At 37.8% G+C, this 15416-nt stretch overlaps 1 protein-coding gene across 2 annotated transcripts in view; it reads left to right on the top strand.

Moving 5' to 3' along the window:
• Positions 1–15416, top strand: part of PDS5A (PDS5 cohesin associated factor A) — a 77851-nt gene that overhangs the window by 53348 nt on the left and 9087 nt on the right. For both annotated transcript variants that reach the window (XM_066185637.1, XM_066185638.1), the window contains exons 17-29: positions 253–368; positions 1073–1178; positions 2077–2237; positions 3957–4080; positions 5352–5510; positions 5778–5846; positions 6483–6619; positions 7293–7416; positions 7668–7872; positions 8380–8494; positions 11637–11769; positions 12388–12507; positions 13648–13710. In XM_066185637.1, the coding sequence (XP_066041734.1) occupies positions 253–368; positions 1073–1178; positions 2077–2237; positions 3957–4080; positions 5352–5510; positions 5778–5846; positions 6483–6619; positions 7293–7416; positions 7668–7872; positions 8380–8494; positions 11637–11769; positions 12388–12507; positions 13648–13710 (1632 nt within the window). The remainder of the gene's footprint in view (positions 1–252; positions 369–1072; positions 1179–2076; positions 2238–3956; positions 4081–5351; positions 5511–5777; positions 5847–6482; positions 6620–7292; positions 7417–7667; positions 7873–8379; positions 8495–11636; positions 11770–12387; positions 12508–13647; positions 13711–15416) is intronic.

Here is a 15416-nt window from a genome sequence, read left to right as displayed (position 1 = left end):
TTTAATCTGGGCTGCAGTTCTTAAGAGCCCCTGAAGAGCTCTAACTAGAAACCTATATCAGTGGTTTTTTAAAGTATGTCTGCTTTGAATATAACATTATAAAGAGAGGTGTGGAGATAACCCCCTTAAAATACATTTCACTGATTATATAGACAATTTCTGTGGTAAAAATAAGTGGCTATATTTAGCTTACTCAACATGTTAAAGAAGTAAAATTAACATAATTCTTGTTTGTATCTCATGTTCTTGTAGAGGGAGATAGCCCGGAAACTTGCAAATCCTAAGCAGCCAACAAATCCTTTTCTGGAAATGGTCAAATTTCTTTTGGAAAGAATTGCCCCTGTACATATTGACTCAGAAGCCATTAGGTAAGTTTGAAAGATCATGAACAATTGACTCATGAATGATTAAGGAGATGATAGAAATGGCAAAAGAAAAAATTATTTTCTTGGTATTTAAATTGGTCTGTCCTCTTACTAAATGTGTGGGTGAGTTTTAAATCAAAATTATGTAGATGTATTCATTTCCAGCAACCTAGAGGGTGCATCTTCTTTTGAGGCTGCTTTGCGATGCTGTCTGCAAAATGATTTTAAAAATGTAGCAGTTCATGGTGAAAGTTCTATTTTTGGGGCTTCAGGTTGAAAACTGCAAACATAATTTTCACGTAGGTAACTGCAGCACAGTCTTCCATATAGCATCTGAATTAATCAGCTTTTGTGGGATTGTGCAAGAGAATGTTTTGATTTCTTTTGAGACTTGTCTGGCAACCTAATTACATTCTGAAACTTGTGCAAGTACGTGTTGATCTAATGCTACCAGCGTGGTGGGGGTTTTTTTGGATGGATTTTTTTTTTCCCTAAAGAATTCATTTTACAGAACGTGAAGTTAGAAGGAAAAGGGCTAATGTAATAACTTAAAAATAGCAAGACCCAAATAGCAATGCTAACACCACCCGTGAAGGACTGTTGCCTTCCCTTTATATGTTGTGAAAACTAAGTAATCTTGCTTATATCCACAGCCTTTTACATTGTCATACTTACTTGCTTCTTCCTTTTTGTATCTCTCATTTTAGTGCACTAGTAAAATTGATGAATAAATCCATAGAGGGGACAGCTGATGATGAAGAGGAGGGTGTAAGTCCTGATACTGCTATTCGTGCAGGACTTGAACTTCTCAAGGTAATCTACATTAATGCAGCTATAATCTGTCATGGAAGGGACAAAAGTGGCATTAGTAACGAATTAATGTTAGCATGGCTTTAATAGTCATTACTTAGATAATTACTTCTTTAATGTATGAAACTGGTTATTAGTACTCCCTTGAAAGAAGAATAATGGAAGAGATGGTTTGGTGGAAGGAGTATGTTTTGAAAAGGTGCTGAGCATCGAAATGTACATGTTAAAGCAGCAATTGGTTTCTGCTTAGGGAAGTAGTAGAGAAGAAGGTGTAGAGATAAAGTGAGAGGAAGAGAAACAGGGAAACTGGGAGAGACACCTTTTTTGGTGTGTGTATGACACTGGAAGGAAAGCAAGCAGTTAGCTCAAGAGCCACATTGTGTAGAGGAAAAAAGGGTGCTTGTGTTCTTTGTGGTGCTGAGAAGTGAAAGGGGGAGAAAGAAGGATTTGAAATATCTGGAAAACAGTACCCCGTGTTTTGTTTGTAGATAGCTTTATGTTCTTGGTTTCTTTTCTGCTCAGGGACTATAGATTCTGAAGAAACTAAAATTTCAGTTCAGTTAAATTAGGTTGAAAATAAGTGTTCTTATATAGATTGCAATATAAACAAATACACTTTGATACGCGTTCATTTGAAGAAGTGTGTTTTTATATATTCAAATAATGTATTTTACAAAGTATTTGGAGGACAGGAGGACCTGGAAAACAAAACCTAGATGAATTTATTTGAAAATTTATATATAATCTTCTCCACAATGAAGTTATTGAATGTAATAGTTTAATATGGGCATGTAATAGCTATTTATGTGGATGGTAATGCTCATAAACAGCCATCATTTTGTTTTTCTGAGTATTCATTTACTATGAATAAATATACCTTTGTTTTAATGTGTGTCTGCAGGTTCTGTCCTTTACACATCCTACCTCGTTCCACTCTGCAGAGACCTATGAGTCTCTACTGCAGTGCCTCAGGATGGAAGATGATAAGGTAGCTGAGGCAGCCATACAGATTTTCAGAAACACGGGTCACAAAATAGAAACAGACTTGCCACAGATAAGATCGTGAGTATTGGTTTGTGCTGCTTTTCATGTCTGGAATTCTGTCTTTTGATAGTTCATTTAATGTGTTGCCCCTATCTTGTCTTGTTAATATGAACAACTTTTCTCCCATGATTTTGATTTCCTTCAGTACCTTTCTGTCCCTGTCCTTTCATTTTTAAATTCTGTGCTCTCAACAGTTTTTATATATTTATTGAACATGTTAGGTACTTCCTAAAAATCATCTTATAATAGACAAATTAAAACCAGTGCGTAGCAAATCTTTTCAGTTACAAAATAAGCAACAGCAAAAATACAGCAAAGATATGATTCCTTGGCATAATTTCTACTCCTATCTGTCCTTCACACAGTTTTTCTATCTTTGTAAGGATCGCAGATACAGTCTCTGATATAGTTAACATCTCTGTTTGTTATTTAACAATATGGGAAACAAAATTTAAAAGCAGGCATGAATGTCTAGCAAAGAGTAATTGGCTGTCTGTAAGTTGTCTTGCCATTCATGCTGTACTGCTGATTAAAGCTGCATAATCTACTGGGTATTCACGGACTGTTAAATACCCTGTGAGTAACATCTGAAACTTTGAAATCAGCCTGTCAGTAACTAACTTGTCCAAATAATAAATCACAGGTTTCAAGTTCTCACATATTGAAGCAGCATTTCAGATACTGCCGTGCTAAAATGCATACCAATGTACACTTCTAAGTTTGCGGTAGATTAAAGCTGTAACCTTAGTGATTCTTCTGAATGGGGATCAGATTTTGGACAAAAGAAAAATATTATAAATTATAATTATAAACTTTATAATTTTTGGATTTTGTGGAGGTTTTGAGGAAACTGAGGTTTGGTTCTTTCAATCCAGCAAGTTGCTCCTTAGCCTCCAGTTGCTGATTTTAATTATGTAGAATGTGTCAGTGGTGTGCTGAATAATCCATGTATTGAATACTGTATTGTTAAAGAGCTTTTCAAGAAAGCAGGGAAATTGCTGGTTTATTTCTGTGTCAGACTCCTTCTAGGTGATTTTGTTTTTTCATGTCAGTTGCTGAGTGAGTTGCAGGGTGAACTTCCCTAGTTAATGTGTCAGCTGCTGAGCTCTGAAGGGACAGGCCTGCCTTCCAGCACTGCCTGAGGAGTGACACTAAGTCTGACCAACCTGCACCTGGTATCAGGAGTGGCTTCTGCCCTGCCCTTTCCTTCTGTGCCTTCTGATCAGCAGATAGATTGCAGGAGATTCAAATTCAAAGTCTCACAACAAAGCAGTTGTTTACTTGGGTGTACATTGTGATTAAAAGTTCCAGTTGTAAAAGCCTGTAAACACACTAATGCTTAGTGGTTACTCTTAGCTTTCACAGATTTTCTTCAGCCCTGTCATTCCCAGGCTTGGGTAATAAGCCCAGGAATTCACCCTAGCTGAAACAGTTGTGTTGCCCCCACCTTATATCTGTCTTCCTAAATAGCTTTATTTTGATGATGATTTTCTTTCGTGTTTGATTTTTTTTCCTGTGGGCTGTTTCCTTCTTGTATGTGTCCAGTCAGGTGTTCAACAAGTATTGCTAAATACAATTCCGAACTGCTTTTTACTTTGATTGTGATCTTTCCTGAACCAACTTCAAAGGAATGCTTGATTTATAAGACAGTGATGATAGATTTGTATGTGTGAAGATACTTACATTTTTGTAGATTGCAAATTGCATTTTGAAGTATTCTATTTAATGTTCACACAGAACACTAATTCCGATTTTGCATCAGAAAGCAAAAAGAGGCACTCCTCATCAGGCAAAACAAGCTGTTCACTGTATACATGCCGTATTTTCGAATAAAGAAGTACAGCTTGCACAGATCTTTGAGGTATGTGTTGCCTTTTTGTTTTTAAGAGTTGTTTCTGTTACTAATTGGTACTAGTAATTAAAATTAATTCCTACTGTTTATTAACAGATAACAGTTTAAGAGGTCAGGAAGCCTACAGATATATGATCGTTTAGTCATTAATTTTACAATAGCAAGTTATTAATATTTGTGTTTTAAAGTCACGATTTACTGTTATTGTCATGTCTGATAGATGAAGGTTTTCATTTTTATCTGCATGGGAGAAGTTTGGGGGGAAGTAAGCTAAATATGCTGACCTGAGCCACGGCAAATCCCATGGGGACACGTTTAGCAGATACTAAATGAGAGATAATGTCTCCTGCTTTCAAGCTGTATTGAATTATCCAGCTTTAAGGTCTCTGCACACACAGCTTTGCCTCACTAAGGGAGTTAGTGCAGAACAACTTGACTGTAAGCTCAGACATCAGCTTACTGCTCACTTACTGCTTCCTGAGACAAGTTATTAAGCAAAAAGACTCACTATACAGAGCAGAGAGTTTATTACTAATCACTGTAGTCTTTTAAATAATAGCATTATTAATCTGCACTTGTAAAATATTTTAGGTTCTTAATCTTGGCTATCTTTGAGCCTGGGCATAATTTGTAAGTGTAAAAAGCATTGAATTAAGCTTTCAGAGTTTGATCTCTGCTCAGACTTCTGTGAGAGTGCCTGTTCCCTCCCTAATATCAGAATCTGATGCCGTGGTGTAGCGTGATAAAGGAATTATCCTGGTGACTGTTACCTGGAAGGTAAATACTGATGGCGAGTAGAAATGTCCCTGGTGGTTTCCAAGGTTTTGGCTGCTGTTTTCTGCCATTGGCATTTGGGATTCAGGTTTTCACAATTCTGAACAGAACTGAGTCAAAGCTTTTTCTCATGTCTCTCAGGTTTGAATGTGTTTCACGTTAAAATAAGAAGAGAATATAGAATTTTTTTTGCCCCTAACTTATGTGAGATTTTTGTTAACTCTGTTGAATTGGAAATCATATTCTTTATACTTCTGATTGCTAATTTTATTAATTCTTTTGGAAAAACAGTGAAATGCATCAGCAATGCAGCAGTAAAATAAACACTTTTTAAGGCATGCTAATTTATTAACTGAACAGAGGTATCTTTGAAAACAATTGAGTGATAACCATCTCCCAAGCATGTTAGATTTTATCTTGGGTGGAGCTTCTGCATTCCGTCTGTGAGTTAACTGTACCTCAGCTTCATCTTGAGTTTTGAATTTTTTTTCTTTTTCCTTCCTCAGCCTCTTAGTAGAAGTTTGAATGCTGATGTGCCAGAACAGCTTATAACTCCCTTGGTCTCTTTGGGTCATATTTCTATGTTGGCTCCAGACCAGTTTGCTTCTCCAATGAAATCTGTTGTTGCAAATTTCATTGTGAAAGATCTCCTAATGAATGACAGGGTAAGATTATCTTCTTTTTTTTTCTTTTTTTTTTTTTTTTTTTAAGTGCTTATTATGGTGTTAACCTGTTATGAACTCTGTGGGGAATAGACCTGTTTTGTTTAACAAGTCCATAAAGTAATGTTCTGGAAATGGTTAGTACAGTGATAATTGCGTTATAAAAGGTATTTTTGTAAAAGAAAGCCTAATCCATGACTTTGCTATTTTTACTTCTTCATTTTCTTTATGGGTTGAACCAGTTTGTAAACTTACATGAATTTTCTATAGTCAACAGGTGAGAAAAATGGAAAATTGTGGTCTCCAGATGAAGAAGTCTCTCCAGAAGTACTAGCAAAGGTGTGTTATCTGCTGACAGCAATAATGTGTATATCTGCAGTTAAAAATTTACTTTTCTTCAAGTTGTGCAATGGGGAATATTAGAGTAAATCCCTTCAAGTGTTTTTGTATTAGTCCTGTTAGAATATTATTGCTTTTGTGGTTATACACAGAAGTGATAAAACTGATAGAAACTATGCGTTCTGTTGTCTTCACTTACTGATACTAATTATTCAGAGCGTTGAGAAAATCAAGAAATTCAAAAGTTTTAGTTCTCCTTACAAGAAAGGTGACTTTACTTTGACTTTACTGACTTGTAAAAGATTTGAAATAATTTGAGACCCTGATGAATGTGAATCTAATCATGGCCATTTCCAGGAATTTTTATCTAGATGCTCTTACTTTTAATCATATATCAAGTATCCTACATCCTTTGCAGATGCAAATCTGTAGAGACAGCGGACCATAGTTGAAGTCTTCGGAGGTCACAAATACAGCTTCTTCCTTTTTCATTCTAAATACTGACTGCTTCATTCTGTTCCTTTAAAAATGTATCAGCTCCAGCACACAGTAATCTATGGGAAATTCAATTTGACAACAGTAGGTTTTAGTAACTTCGACAAGTAAGTTGATTGTTGATCTTTTTGTGTGCAATAGGTGCAAGCAATTAAACTTTTGGTCCGCTGGTTGTTGGGTATGAAAAACAACCAGTCAAAATCCGCCAATTCCACACTCCGGTTATTGTCAGCCATGCTCGTCAGCGAAGGAGACTTGACAGAACAGAAACGGATCAGGTTAGATTTTGTTCCTTGCAGGCTTCCCTAAATTTTGTTGTATAATTTCAAAGAATGTTGGTTCTTTTAGAGTGCCTATGCAATGTTAAGGTCAGCACAATGTTGGCTACAGATCTGATCAGAGTAGTAATAGAAGGAATGGAGTGGCAACATGAAATTATGTTAGATACTTCCTTTCTTGTAATTTGCTAATACCTACAGAGTTCCAAATTAGATTGTATTCCTAGTAAAAGACATTGTAGAGAGTAAAACACCTGCAAAGGTATCTTTGAAAACAATTGAGTGATAACCACCTCCCAAGCATGTTAGATTTTATCTTGGGTGGAGTTTCTTCATTCCAAGTGTGAAGTGACTGCACCTCAACTTCATCTTGAGGGTGAAGGAAGGAAAGAGAAAAACTGGCAGAAGTGTTGCTTTCATTTAGACAGTGATAGGAAAACAAGAAACTGGACTCATCTAATTTCATTATTTTACTGGAAGTAGAGTTTTTTGGTAGGGAAAGTAAAGCACATTTATTTTTCACAACTTTGGTAGGGTTAATTTAGCTGTTACTGGGACTTCATTGATTGGTCATTGATCTTGTAGAAAGAAGAAATTGAGACATTCAGGTAATTTAAGGATAGTTGTGGTGAGCTGTGATTAATTATTTGGGTTTTTTCTCTGCCATGTTTAGTAAATCAGATATGTCTCGACTGAGATTAGCTGCTGGTAGTGCAATAATGAAGCTTGCACAGGAACCCTGTTACCATGAAATAATTACCCCAGAACAGTTCCAGCTCTGTGCACTCGTCATTAATGTAAGTAACTGCTTTAGAATTGAAGTGACCCTTAATTGAGTTCTTACATCTGAGCTTTTGTTGCTGCTACACTGAGTATATTCTGTTCCTCACTGCAGCTTTCACAAGAGTTATTGAAGTTTCAGTTTCAAATATTTATAGTGCTGCTCCTGTTCATTTTTTTTAAAAAGCCTCCTCATAATTCCACCTTGAATGCCTTTTTTAAGACCAGGATTTTGATGGTTGCACTTCTATGGTTTGTGTTGCTGTAGGATGAGTGCTACCAGGTGAGGCAGATATTTGCCCAGAAGCTGCATAAGGCACTTGTGAAATTACTGCTCCCTTTGGAATATATGGCAATCTTTGCTTTGTGTGCCAAAGACCCTGTGAAGGAGAGAAGAGCACATGCCAGACAGTGCTTGCTCAAAAACATCAGTATACGAAGAGAGTATATCAAGCAGAATCCTATGGCTAACGGTTTGTATTTCAGTAAAAATGTTAAGAGTACAATAATAGTAAACCGGAAGGAATAATTACTAAACCTTAAGCAACTGGCTTTTCTAAAGAAACACTGGATGAGTTTAGTCTGTTTCCTCATCTTTATATTAGACACATTCAAATCAAAATTTACTTAGTTCAGTATTAGCATAAACCATAAAATACTCCGCTGTACATTGCTGAGAATTATAGATCTAAAATATGGTGCTCTTCCAGTTGTAGTTCTTTTGCTCAAAAAAAAATCTTGCGTCCTGATATTTTTAGGCTTTATGACCACCTTCCTGAAGCAAGACCAAGTAGTTTTGTAGTAATAAAACCTGTTCATTTATTTTTAATGATTCATTAAAAGTAAAGTCTGAAGGAAGAAAATGCAAGTCAAAATTTTACATTTCATATTGGAGAACGTTGTGCTTTGAAAATGTTTTTCTTATGATGCACATGTATGTGTGTAATATTGAAGCAGTTTTTTTGTTGTTGTTACTGTAGAAAAATTGCTGTCCTTGCTTCCTGAATATGTGGTACCATATATGATTCACTTACTGGCACATGATCCAGATTTCACAAAACCTCAGGATGTTGATCAGCTTCGTGATGTCAAAGAGTAAGTGTCAAGTGATTCTAGAATTCTTATGCTGAGAATTGTTCTGCACGTGGAAAGAATCCGATTAGTAAAAAAAGAAAACTAATTAGGAAGAAGAAATATTTGTTTTATCAACAGTATCTTGTGAACCAGTAAATGGAAAAAATGGAAATATGGAACACTTCAGCCATGGAAAGAAGGCATCAACAGCTGCTTAGCAGTGTATTCTGAAATCCCAAATGGTAACCTGTAGGTCATACTGTAGTATATACCAAATTAGTGAGTTGTGTACACTTCTTTTAAAGTATGACTTTAGAGTCTTGTCTTTGTGCCTAGGAATATTTATAGGATGTCAAGTAATGTTAGTTCAAATATTTTAGAACTTTTAAAATAGAGCGCTTCTCCAAGACTTGAAAACACTGAGGCTGGGTAAGTGCTGCCTCACTGGACATTTATTTTCCCCTTCCTATGCAAGCCTACTAAAATTCATTCTGAGTTTGCTGCTGACTTACCATTTGCACTATACATCAGCAGTGCAGACTTAGTACTTCTTAATGTATTCAGCACAGATTACTTTATACAATCATATAGTTTTGTTGTTATAATAAGATTACTGTATACAATACCGTCATACTTGGCAGGAGCTTGTTCTGTGTTTCCAGATTCAGACTTTCTTGTGTGCCTTGAATAATATTTCACATCTTAATTATAACTTCTTTTGCTCCTTATGTCTTGCAGTGAATTTAAAAATTTTAAAAAATAGTTAATGCTTAAAAATTGTTAAAGCGTGTTGTCTCTCCCACCACACAGCCCTGGTTTTAGTGTTTTGGCTTTTTGTTGTATTGATTTTTGATGAAACTGAGCTTCGTTGATTTTGTATTAGGCATGTATAACCACATACTGCAATATATGTCACCCAAAAAGCGGTTCTTTTTTGGCAGCAATAGACTAGTTCAGATCTTAATACTTTTTGCACCTTCACTTCTGACAGTCCAGGTCTGATTCTTTCTCTAAATGAAAAGCTTGGTGTGTTCTGATTTCTGAGTTACTTAATTCACACCTGGTCAGACTTGAAGTCAGTGAAGATTTTCTACCTTATCAACAAGCCTACATTTTGTCCCAGCACTCCCTGTTCCTGGCAACATCTGAAAGCATCCTCCAGCATGTACTCTATCCAAAATGCATGGGAACAAGTTCTGATTTCCAGTCACTGAGTTAATACTTCCTTTGAGAAGCACTTTCTAGTGCACAGAGCTTTTTTTGGACGCTCCTTGTATAGCTTTTCTTTGTTGTCAAATTTCTCCCTCATGTTTGTCACAGACTGGCTGAGCTAGCCAGAAGGGACTGCTCCAAACAAAGAAATACTCTGTAGGGGAATTTTGGCAGGAATACTCCTCTGAAGAGTCTCCTGAGATAGGAGAAAAATGTTTTCCATTTAATGTGATACAGTGTTCCTTTTAACAGCACTGAGTGTCTTAGTGTTCACGTTAAAGCGTTAACATAGATGCTTGCAAAGTTGGAAAAACAGGCTTTGCAGTGTGTTTTCTAGGTGTCTCCCTAGTTCATCTTGGTTTAGATGGCCTAGATACAGTGACGTACAGTAAATGCATGCTTAACAGTTCCTGGACCATAATCTGTGAGACTTACTGTTACTGATGAAGATTTTTAAGCTTATCCTGCAGGGGTATGTTTGGTTGTTTTTTTATCTTTATACTATCTCAAGTATCTTTCTCTCCCTAATTCATACTCCAGAATTACTGAAATGGAGACAGAGAATGACTTTATGTGACTGTGTTCCTCTAGGTGCATTTGTTTTTTACAAAAAATCCCACTGGTGTTTTAGACAGGTCTTGTTCCATGTTGATAATTATTTATGTAATTTTCTGATCTAGTGAGAAAGCTAAGCTATTGAATTTGACATGAGTTAACTGGAATTACCAGAGTATAATGTGTTCTCAGTAGTAATCTTGGGGTGACACTGGATTTTGCAGAACCTGGGTCAAGATGGTATGTTACTGGTCCTGTATTCATCTTATTCAAGTTCTTGAAAATAGTGGATAGATGGATGTAAAGCTGTCTAACAGATTGATTTACTATAGCCTTTGTAGCTCTTGGATGCAAGTCAGACTAGAGACATCTTAGTTTCTTGAACATCAAATAGCTCTGTAAGTATTCTGATGGAGCATAAGCCTCCGAGCTTTTGAGAGATATGTTCCTTCATCCCTTTCAATACAGTTTGTATCAGGTAAGAAGATGGGACCTTTTTCGAACAGGGAATTCTAATGTTCAGTCATCCTATTTTTCTTGGGTTTTATTACCTCTTTCTGCAAAATAATCTCTCTTCCAAAGCTTCAGAATTAAATTAGCTATTGGCCAAGCCTGCATTTCTCAGTAGCACCCACATGTCTTTCCCAAATAAGAACTATTTTCCCATATTGTGACTGTTGACCCTCTAACCATATGCAGTGGTGGAGCTTGGTAGCAAGTGATAGCCATGGATGGGGCTGATGTGCTCTGCATCATAATTGACAAATTCTAAAACAAACTTTCAGTCAAAATAAAATGTAGTCTCACTATAAATAAGCCAGATTTAAAGAAAGAGACCTAGGAATGCTAATTCCATTACATCTTACCTGGGAGAATTTTCCTCCCTTATGGAACATTAGCAAGAATCTGACCTGCTTTTTGCATCTCCTCTCCTACTTGAACTGCAGTATTAATCCACCTCATGTGGATAACTGTCTAGCAGCAGCATGATTTGTTTGAGCCTGCCTTGAGTGTGCTCATGGTACATTGTTGATAGGGACATGGTGCTCAAGGTAGTGATTACAGAATTTTATTTGGGTGATGATAGCACCAGAATTCCTGTTTCTGTTTATTTGTGGAAGAGAAGAAAGTTGATTGGTTGGGCAGTATTCACAAATGTAATAATAAGCACGCTAATTTGGCAGGTTTACTCCAAGGAGTACAATTAAGGCTGTGTGTGGTAAAGGTCTAGACTCTGTTCACACCATTATATGATGTTATCTGTTTGTCTTCAAATTGATTTTGGTTTCTTAAGGAAAAGCTAGTACAGCTGTCAAAATTTTGTAAAGCTTTGCTGTATGTAGGAGCTGTAGTATAAAAGCTGGAGTGTAATTGCTTGTGGTTTATGGCTTTTTAGGTGCCTGTGGTTCATGCTTGAAGTTTTAATGACAAAGAATGAAAACAACAGCCATGCCTTCATGAAAAAGATGTCAGAAAACATCAAGCTTACCCGAGATGCTCAGTCTCCTGATGAGCCAAAGGCCAATGAAGTAAGAAATGCAGTAGAGATCAGTGCTGGGTGATGAGCTGAGTGTTTTACAAACAGGATTTGCAGGGTCTGAAAGAACTAGCTCTGACATTTTTATGGCTTTTTAGAGACATTGCTAATTGCAAGCACTGTCTTTATGTTTCCAATCTCATTCTTGCAAAACCTTGCTGACCTCAGCCAGTACATAATACCTGCAATTTTTAAAAATATTCCTGATAATGCCTGCCTTATTTTAACAACAATTACCTAGTTTCCTAACATAAGTATCTTCTGCTGTTGGGGGAGGAAATACTGTGTTATACAGCTACTGGTAAACCCATTAGTTTCTTGCAGATAGGAGAAACCATTTAAGGTGATTTGACTGAGCAAGAGCTTCAATTGTACAGCATAGTAATGTAAAGTTTTGCTAGATTTTACAAATAGTATCATATGAAAAATGAGGACGTCTCCATGTGTTTTAAGACCCAGCAGTATGGTTAATGATATAATTACAAAATACGTCCTTGGTGGTGGTTATTTAAACACACAGTTTAAACTTTTTAGAGTACTGCATTCTTTCTACATTGTAAAAACAGTAGGTAATTCCTAAAGCATGCTGTTTTTTTTTTTTTTTCTCCAGAAACTTTACACAGTATGTGATGTAGCACTATGTGTAATCAACAGCAAGAGTGCTTTGTGCAATGCAGATTCGCCGAAGGACCCTGTATTGCCGACCAAATTTTTTACACAACCCGAAAAGGTAAATTTGTTGATTTTATTTCCAAAGTAATAAGGGGAGATACTTTTTTTGATGATTGAGAGCTGATTATCTCTGTAAGATAATGAGTGGGGAAAATGCATCTTTTATTATCAGCAATTTTTTTTTTAATGTCAGCTCTATCCTGTGCTGTCTGTGTTTTATGAACATGTGACAGAAATGTTTATAACCAGGTGAGAAGTAATTGGAATTAATGCTGATATGTTGGCATGTATTTGCTGAATCATTTCATTTATGTTTTTTACAAGTGCGTCTGAATCTATGAGACTATATGTATATTCTGGACTGTATATCTAAACTAAAATGCAAATCAGACAAAAAAAAAGGGAACATTGTTTTATGTTACCCGTGGTATGCTTCTGTCTGTCAGTAGCTGTTGTGCTATTCTGCTTGCTGCACAAGTTGGTCCTCTTACTGCCCGGTAATAGCTTTGGCAAGTGCAGCTGTGCTGTCAGCAGTGATACTACTGCTTTCCAAGCGACCTACTTCTGAAAAGTGTAAAGGGAGCACAACTAACTCTCTGGACCAGACCTGATGTTTTAGTTGTCCTGGAGAATGTACTGGCTGACATTTTTCAGTGCCCTAGACTGTTAATTAACAGCCTTTCCAGAGTCTGTTTAAGCAAAATTTGATTTCCTATTTAATTGTGAAATGTCAGATGCCATATAACAGTGAGCTGGTGCCTTTATTCAGTTACAGGATTTTGGTCTGTGTAAAACTCTGACACTCAGAGTGACAAAGGTAACAACTTTCAACTTGTTTAGAGAAAATGGCTCCTCTTTTCCTCTGTTAGGACTTCCTATTAAAAATGTGCAAGTGAACAAATAGGGAGAGCAGTTTTGCATCATTTCAAACAATTAATGTCACTTCAGAAGTAAGAATGTTCATACCAATTTCAGGTATGACATACTGTCATTCAGTAATGCTCACTGTAAATCTCCACCAAAATACTAGTCTGACCTATCTTTATTAGATTGATTAATTGATCAGCAGGTTGCATGATGTGAAGTGTGTGTAACACTTGATAGTTGCATCTAATTTGAGAAGTAGTTGAGTGTGTATAAAAAGAGGTGAGATTGAGACATCAAAGACAAACTAATTTTTACTTTATATTTTATGCAGGATTTCTGCAATGACAGGAATTACATTTCAGAAGAGACAAGGGTTCTTCTTTTGACAGGAAAGGTACTGTATTTTGACAAGTTGCAAATCTTAGAATATTGTGATTTTTAAAATGTTCTGGACTACAGAAGTTTAAAAATTATAGTAGGTCATGTACAGTAATTTGTGACTCTTATTTGATAACACATAATTAATTCCTTGAACATACTCTTCGTGATGAGTACACAACACCAAGTTTATCTGTGCACTGAGGTATTTTTAATATAGCTTTTAACGCTGTTAAATTCAGCTGCGAATGTCTATGCACTTTTGAACATCTATTTCAGGCAGTCCCAGCTGGAGATATTCTGTGATTTTAACATCCTGTATTTGCAAAGCAAAGCACCTTTGGGAGAGGCTTTCCAAAATGTAATGCAGAATTAGGTTCAGTACAACAGTAGGAGATATCACAGAATCATTAAGGTTGGACAAGACCTCCAAAATCATCAATTCTAGCCATTGACCAAACCAACTAAACACAGTGCCTGACAGTCCTTCCAGTGAAGAAATTTTTCGTGATTTTCGATCTCAGCCTCCCCTGGCACAGTTGTAGCCATTGCTGCTTTCCTGTCTTTAGCTGCCTCGGAGAAGAGGCCACTCCCCACCTGGCTACAACCTCCTTTCAGGCAGTTGTAGAGAGTTTTAAACACTCCTAACTCCCTCAGCTACTCCTGGTAAGACTTCTGTTCCACACCCTTCCCCAGCTCCATTGCCCTTCTCTGGACTCACTGCAGCACCTCAGTGTCCTTGCAGTGAGGGACCCAGAATGGGGAACAGGATTCAAGGTGTGGCCTCAGCAGTGCTGGGTACAGAGGGACAATCACTGCCTTGGTCCTGCCTGCCACACTGTTGCTGACACAGGCCAGGATGCCGTTGGCCTTCTTGGCCACCTGGGCACACCCTGGTTCATGTTCAGCCCGCTGGGGACCAACACTCCCAGGTCTTTTCTGCTGGGCAGCTTTCCAGCCACTCTGCCGCAGCCTGTAGCACCGCCTGGGCTTGTTGTGACACAGGTGCAGGACCTGGAAGGGAGCCTTGTTGAACCCCATAGCATTGGCCTTGGCCCACCAGTCTGTCCTGTCCAGGTCCTTCTGCAGAGCCTTCTGCCCTCCAGCAGACAGTACTGCCACTCACTTGATGTCATCTGTGAGCTGACTAAGGGGCACTCAATCCCCTCATCCAGATCATCAGTGGAGTTACTAAACAGGACTGGCCCTAACACTGCTTCCTCGGGAACACCAGTAGTGACCAGCCTCTGCTGCATGTAGCACCCTTTGCCACCACTCCCTGGGCCTGACCACCCAGCCAGTTCTTAACCCAGTGAAAAGCGTACCTTTCCAAACCGTGTGCTGCCAGCTTCTCCAGGAGGGTGCTTTGGGAGACAGCGTTAAGTGCTTTAATGATGTCCAGGTAGACTACATCCACAGCCTTTCCTCATCCACTAGGTAGGTCATCTGGTAAGAAAAGGAGATCAGGTTGGTCAAGCAGGACCCATTTTTCCTAAATCTACGCTGCCTGGGCCTGATCCCCTGATTTTCCTGTACACGCCATGTACAGGACACTCAAGATAACCAGTCTTCAACTTCAGATCATCCATAACCTTCCTGGCCACCAAGATCAGGCTGACAGCCCTGTAGATCTCCCAGATCCTCCTTCTGGCCTTCTTGTAGATTGGCATCACAGTGGCCCGCCTCCAGTCATCTGGGACCTCTCCAGTTAACCAGGACTGG

The sequence above is a fragment of the Chamaea fasciata genome, unplaced genomic scaffold (assembly GCF_029207755.1).
Source record: "Chamaea fasciata isolate MVZ Bird 193981 ecotype frontalis unplaced genomic scaffold, bChaFas1.0.hap1 SCAF_6, whole genome shotgun sequence".
Taxonomy (NCBI): domain Eukaryota; kingdom Metazoa; phylum Chordata; class Aves; order Passeriformes; family Sylviidae; genus Chamaea; species Chamaea fasciata.
This window is presented reverse-complemented; position numbering and strand designations above follow the sequence as displayed.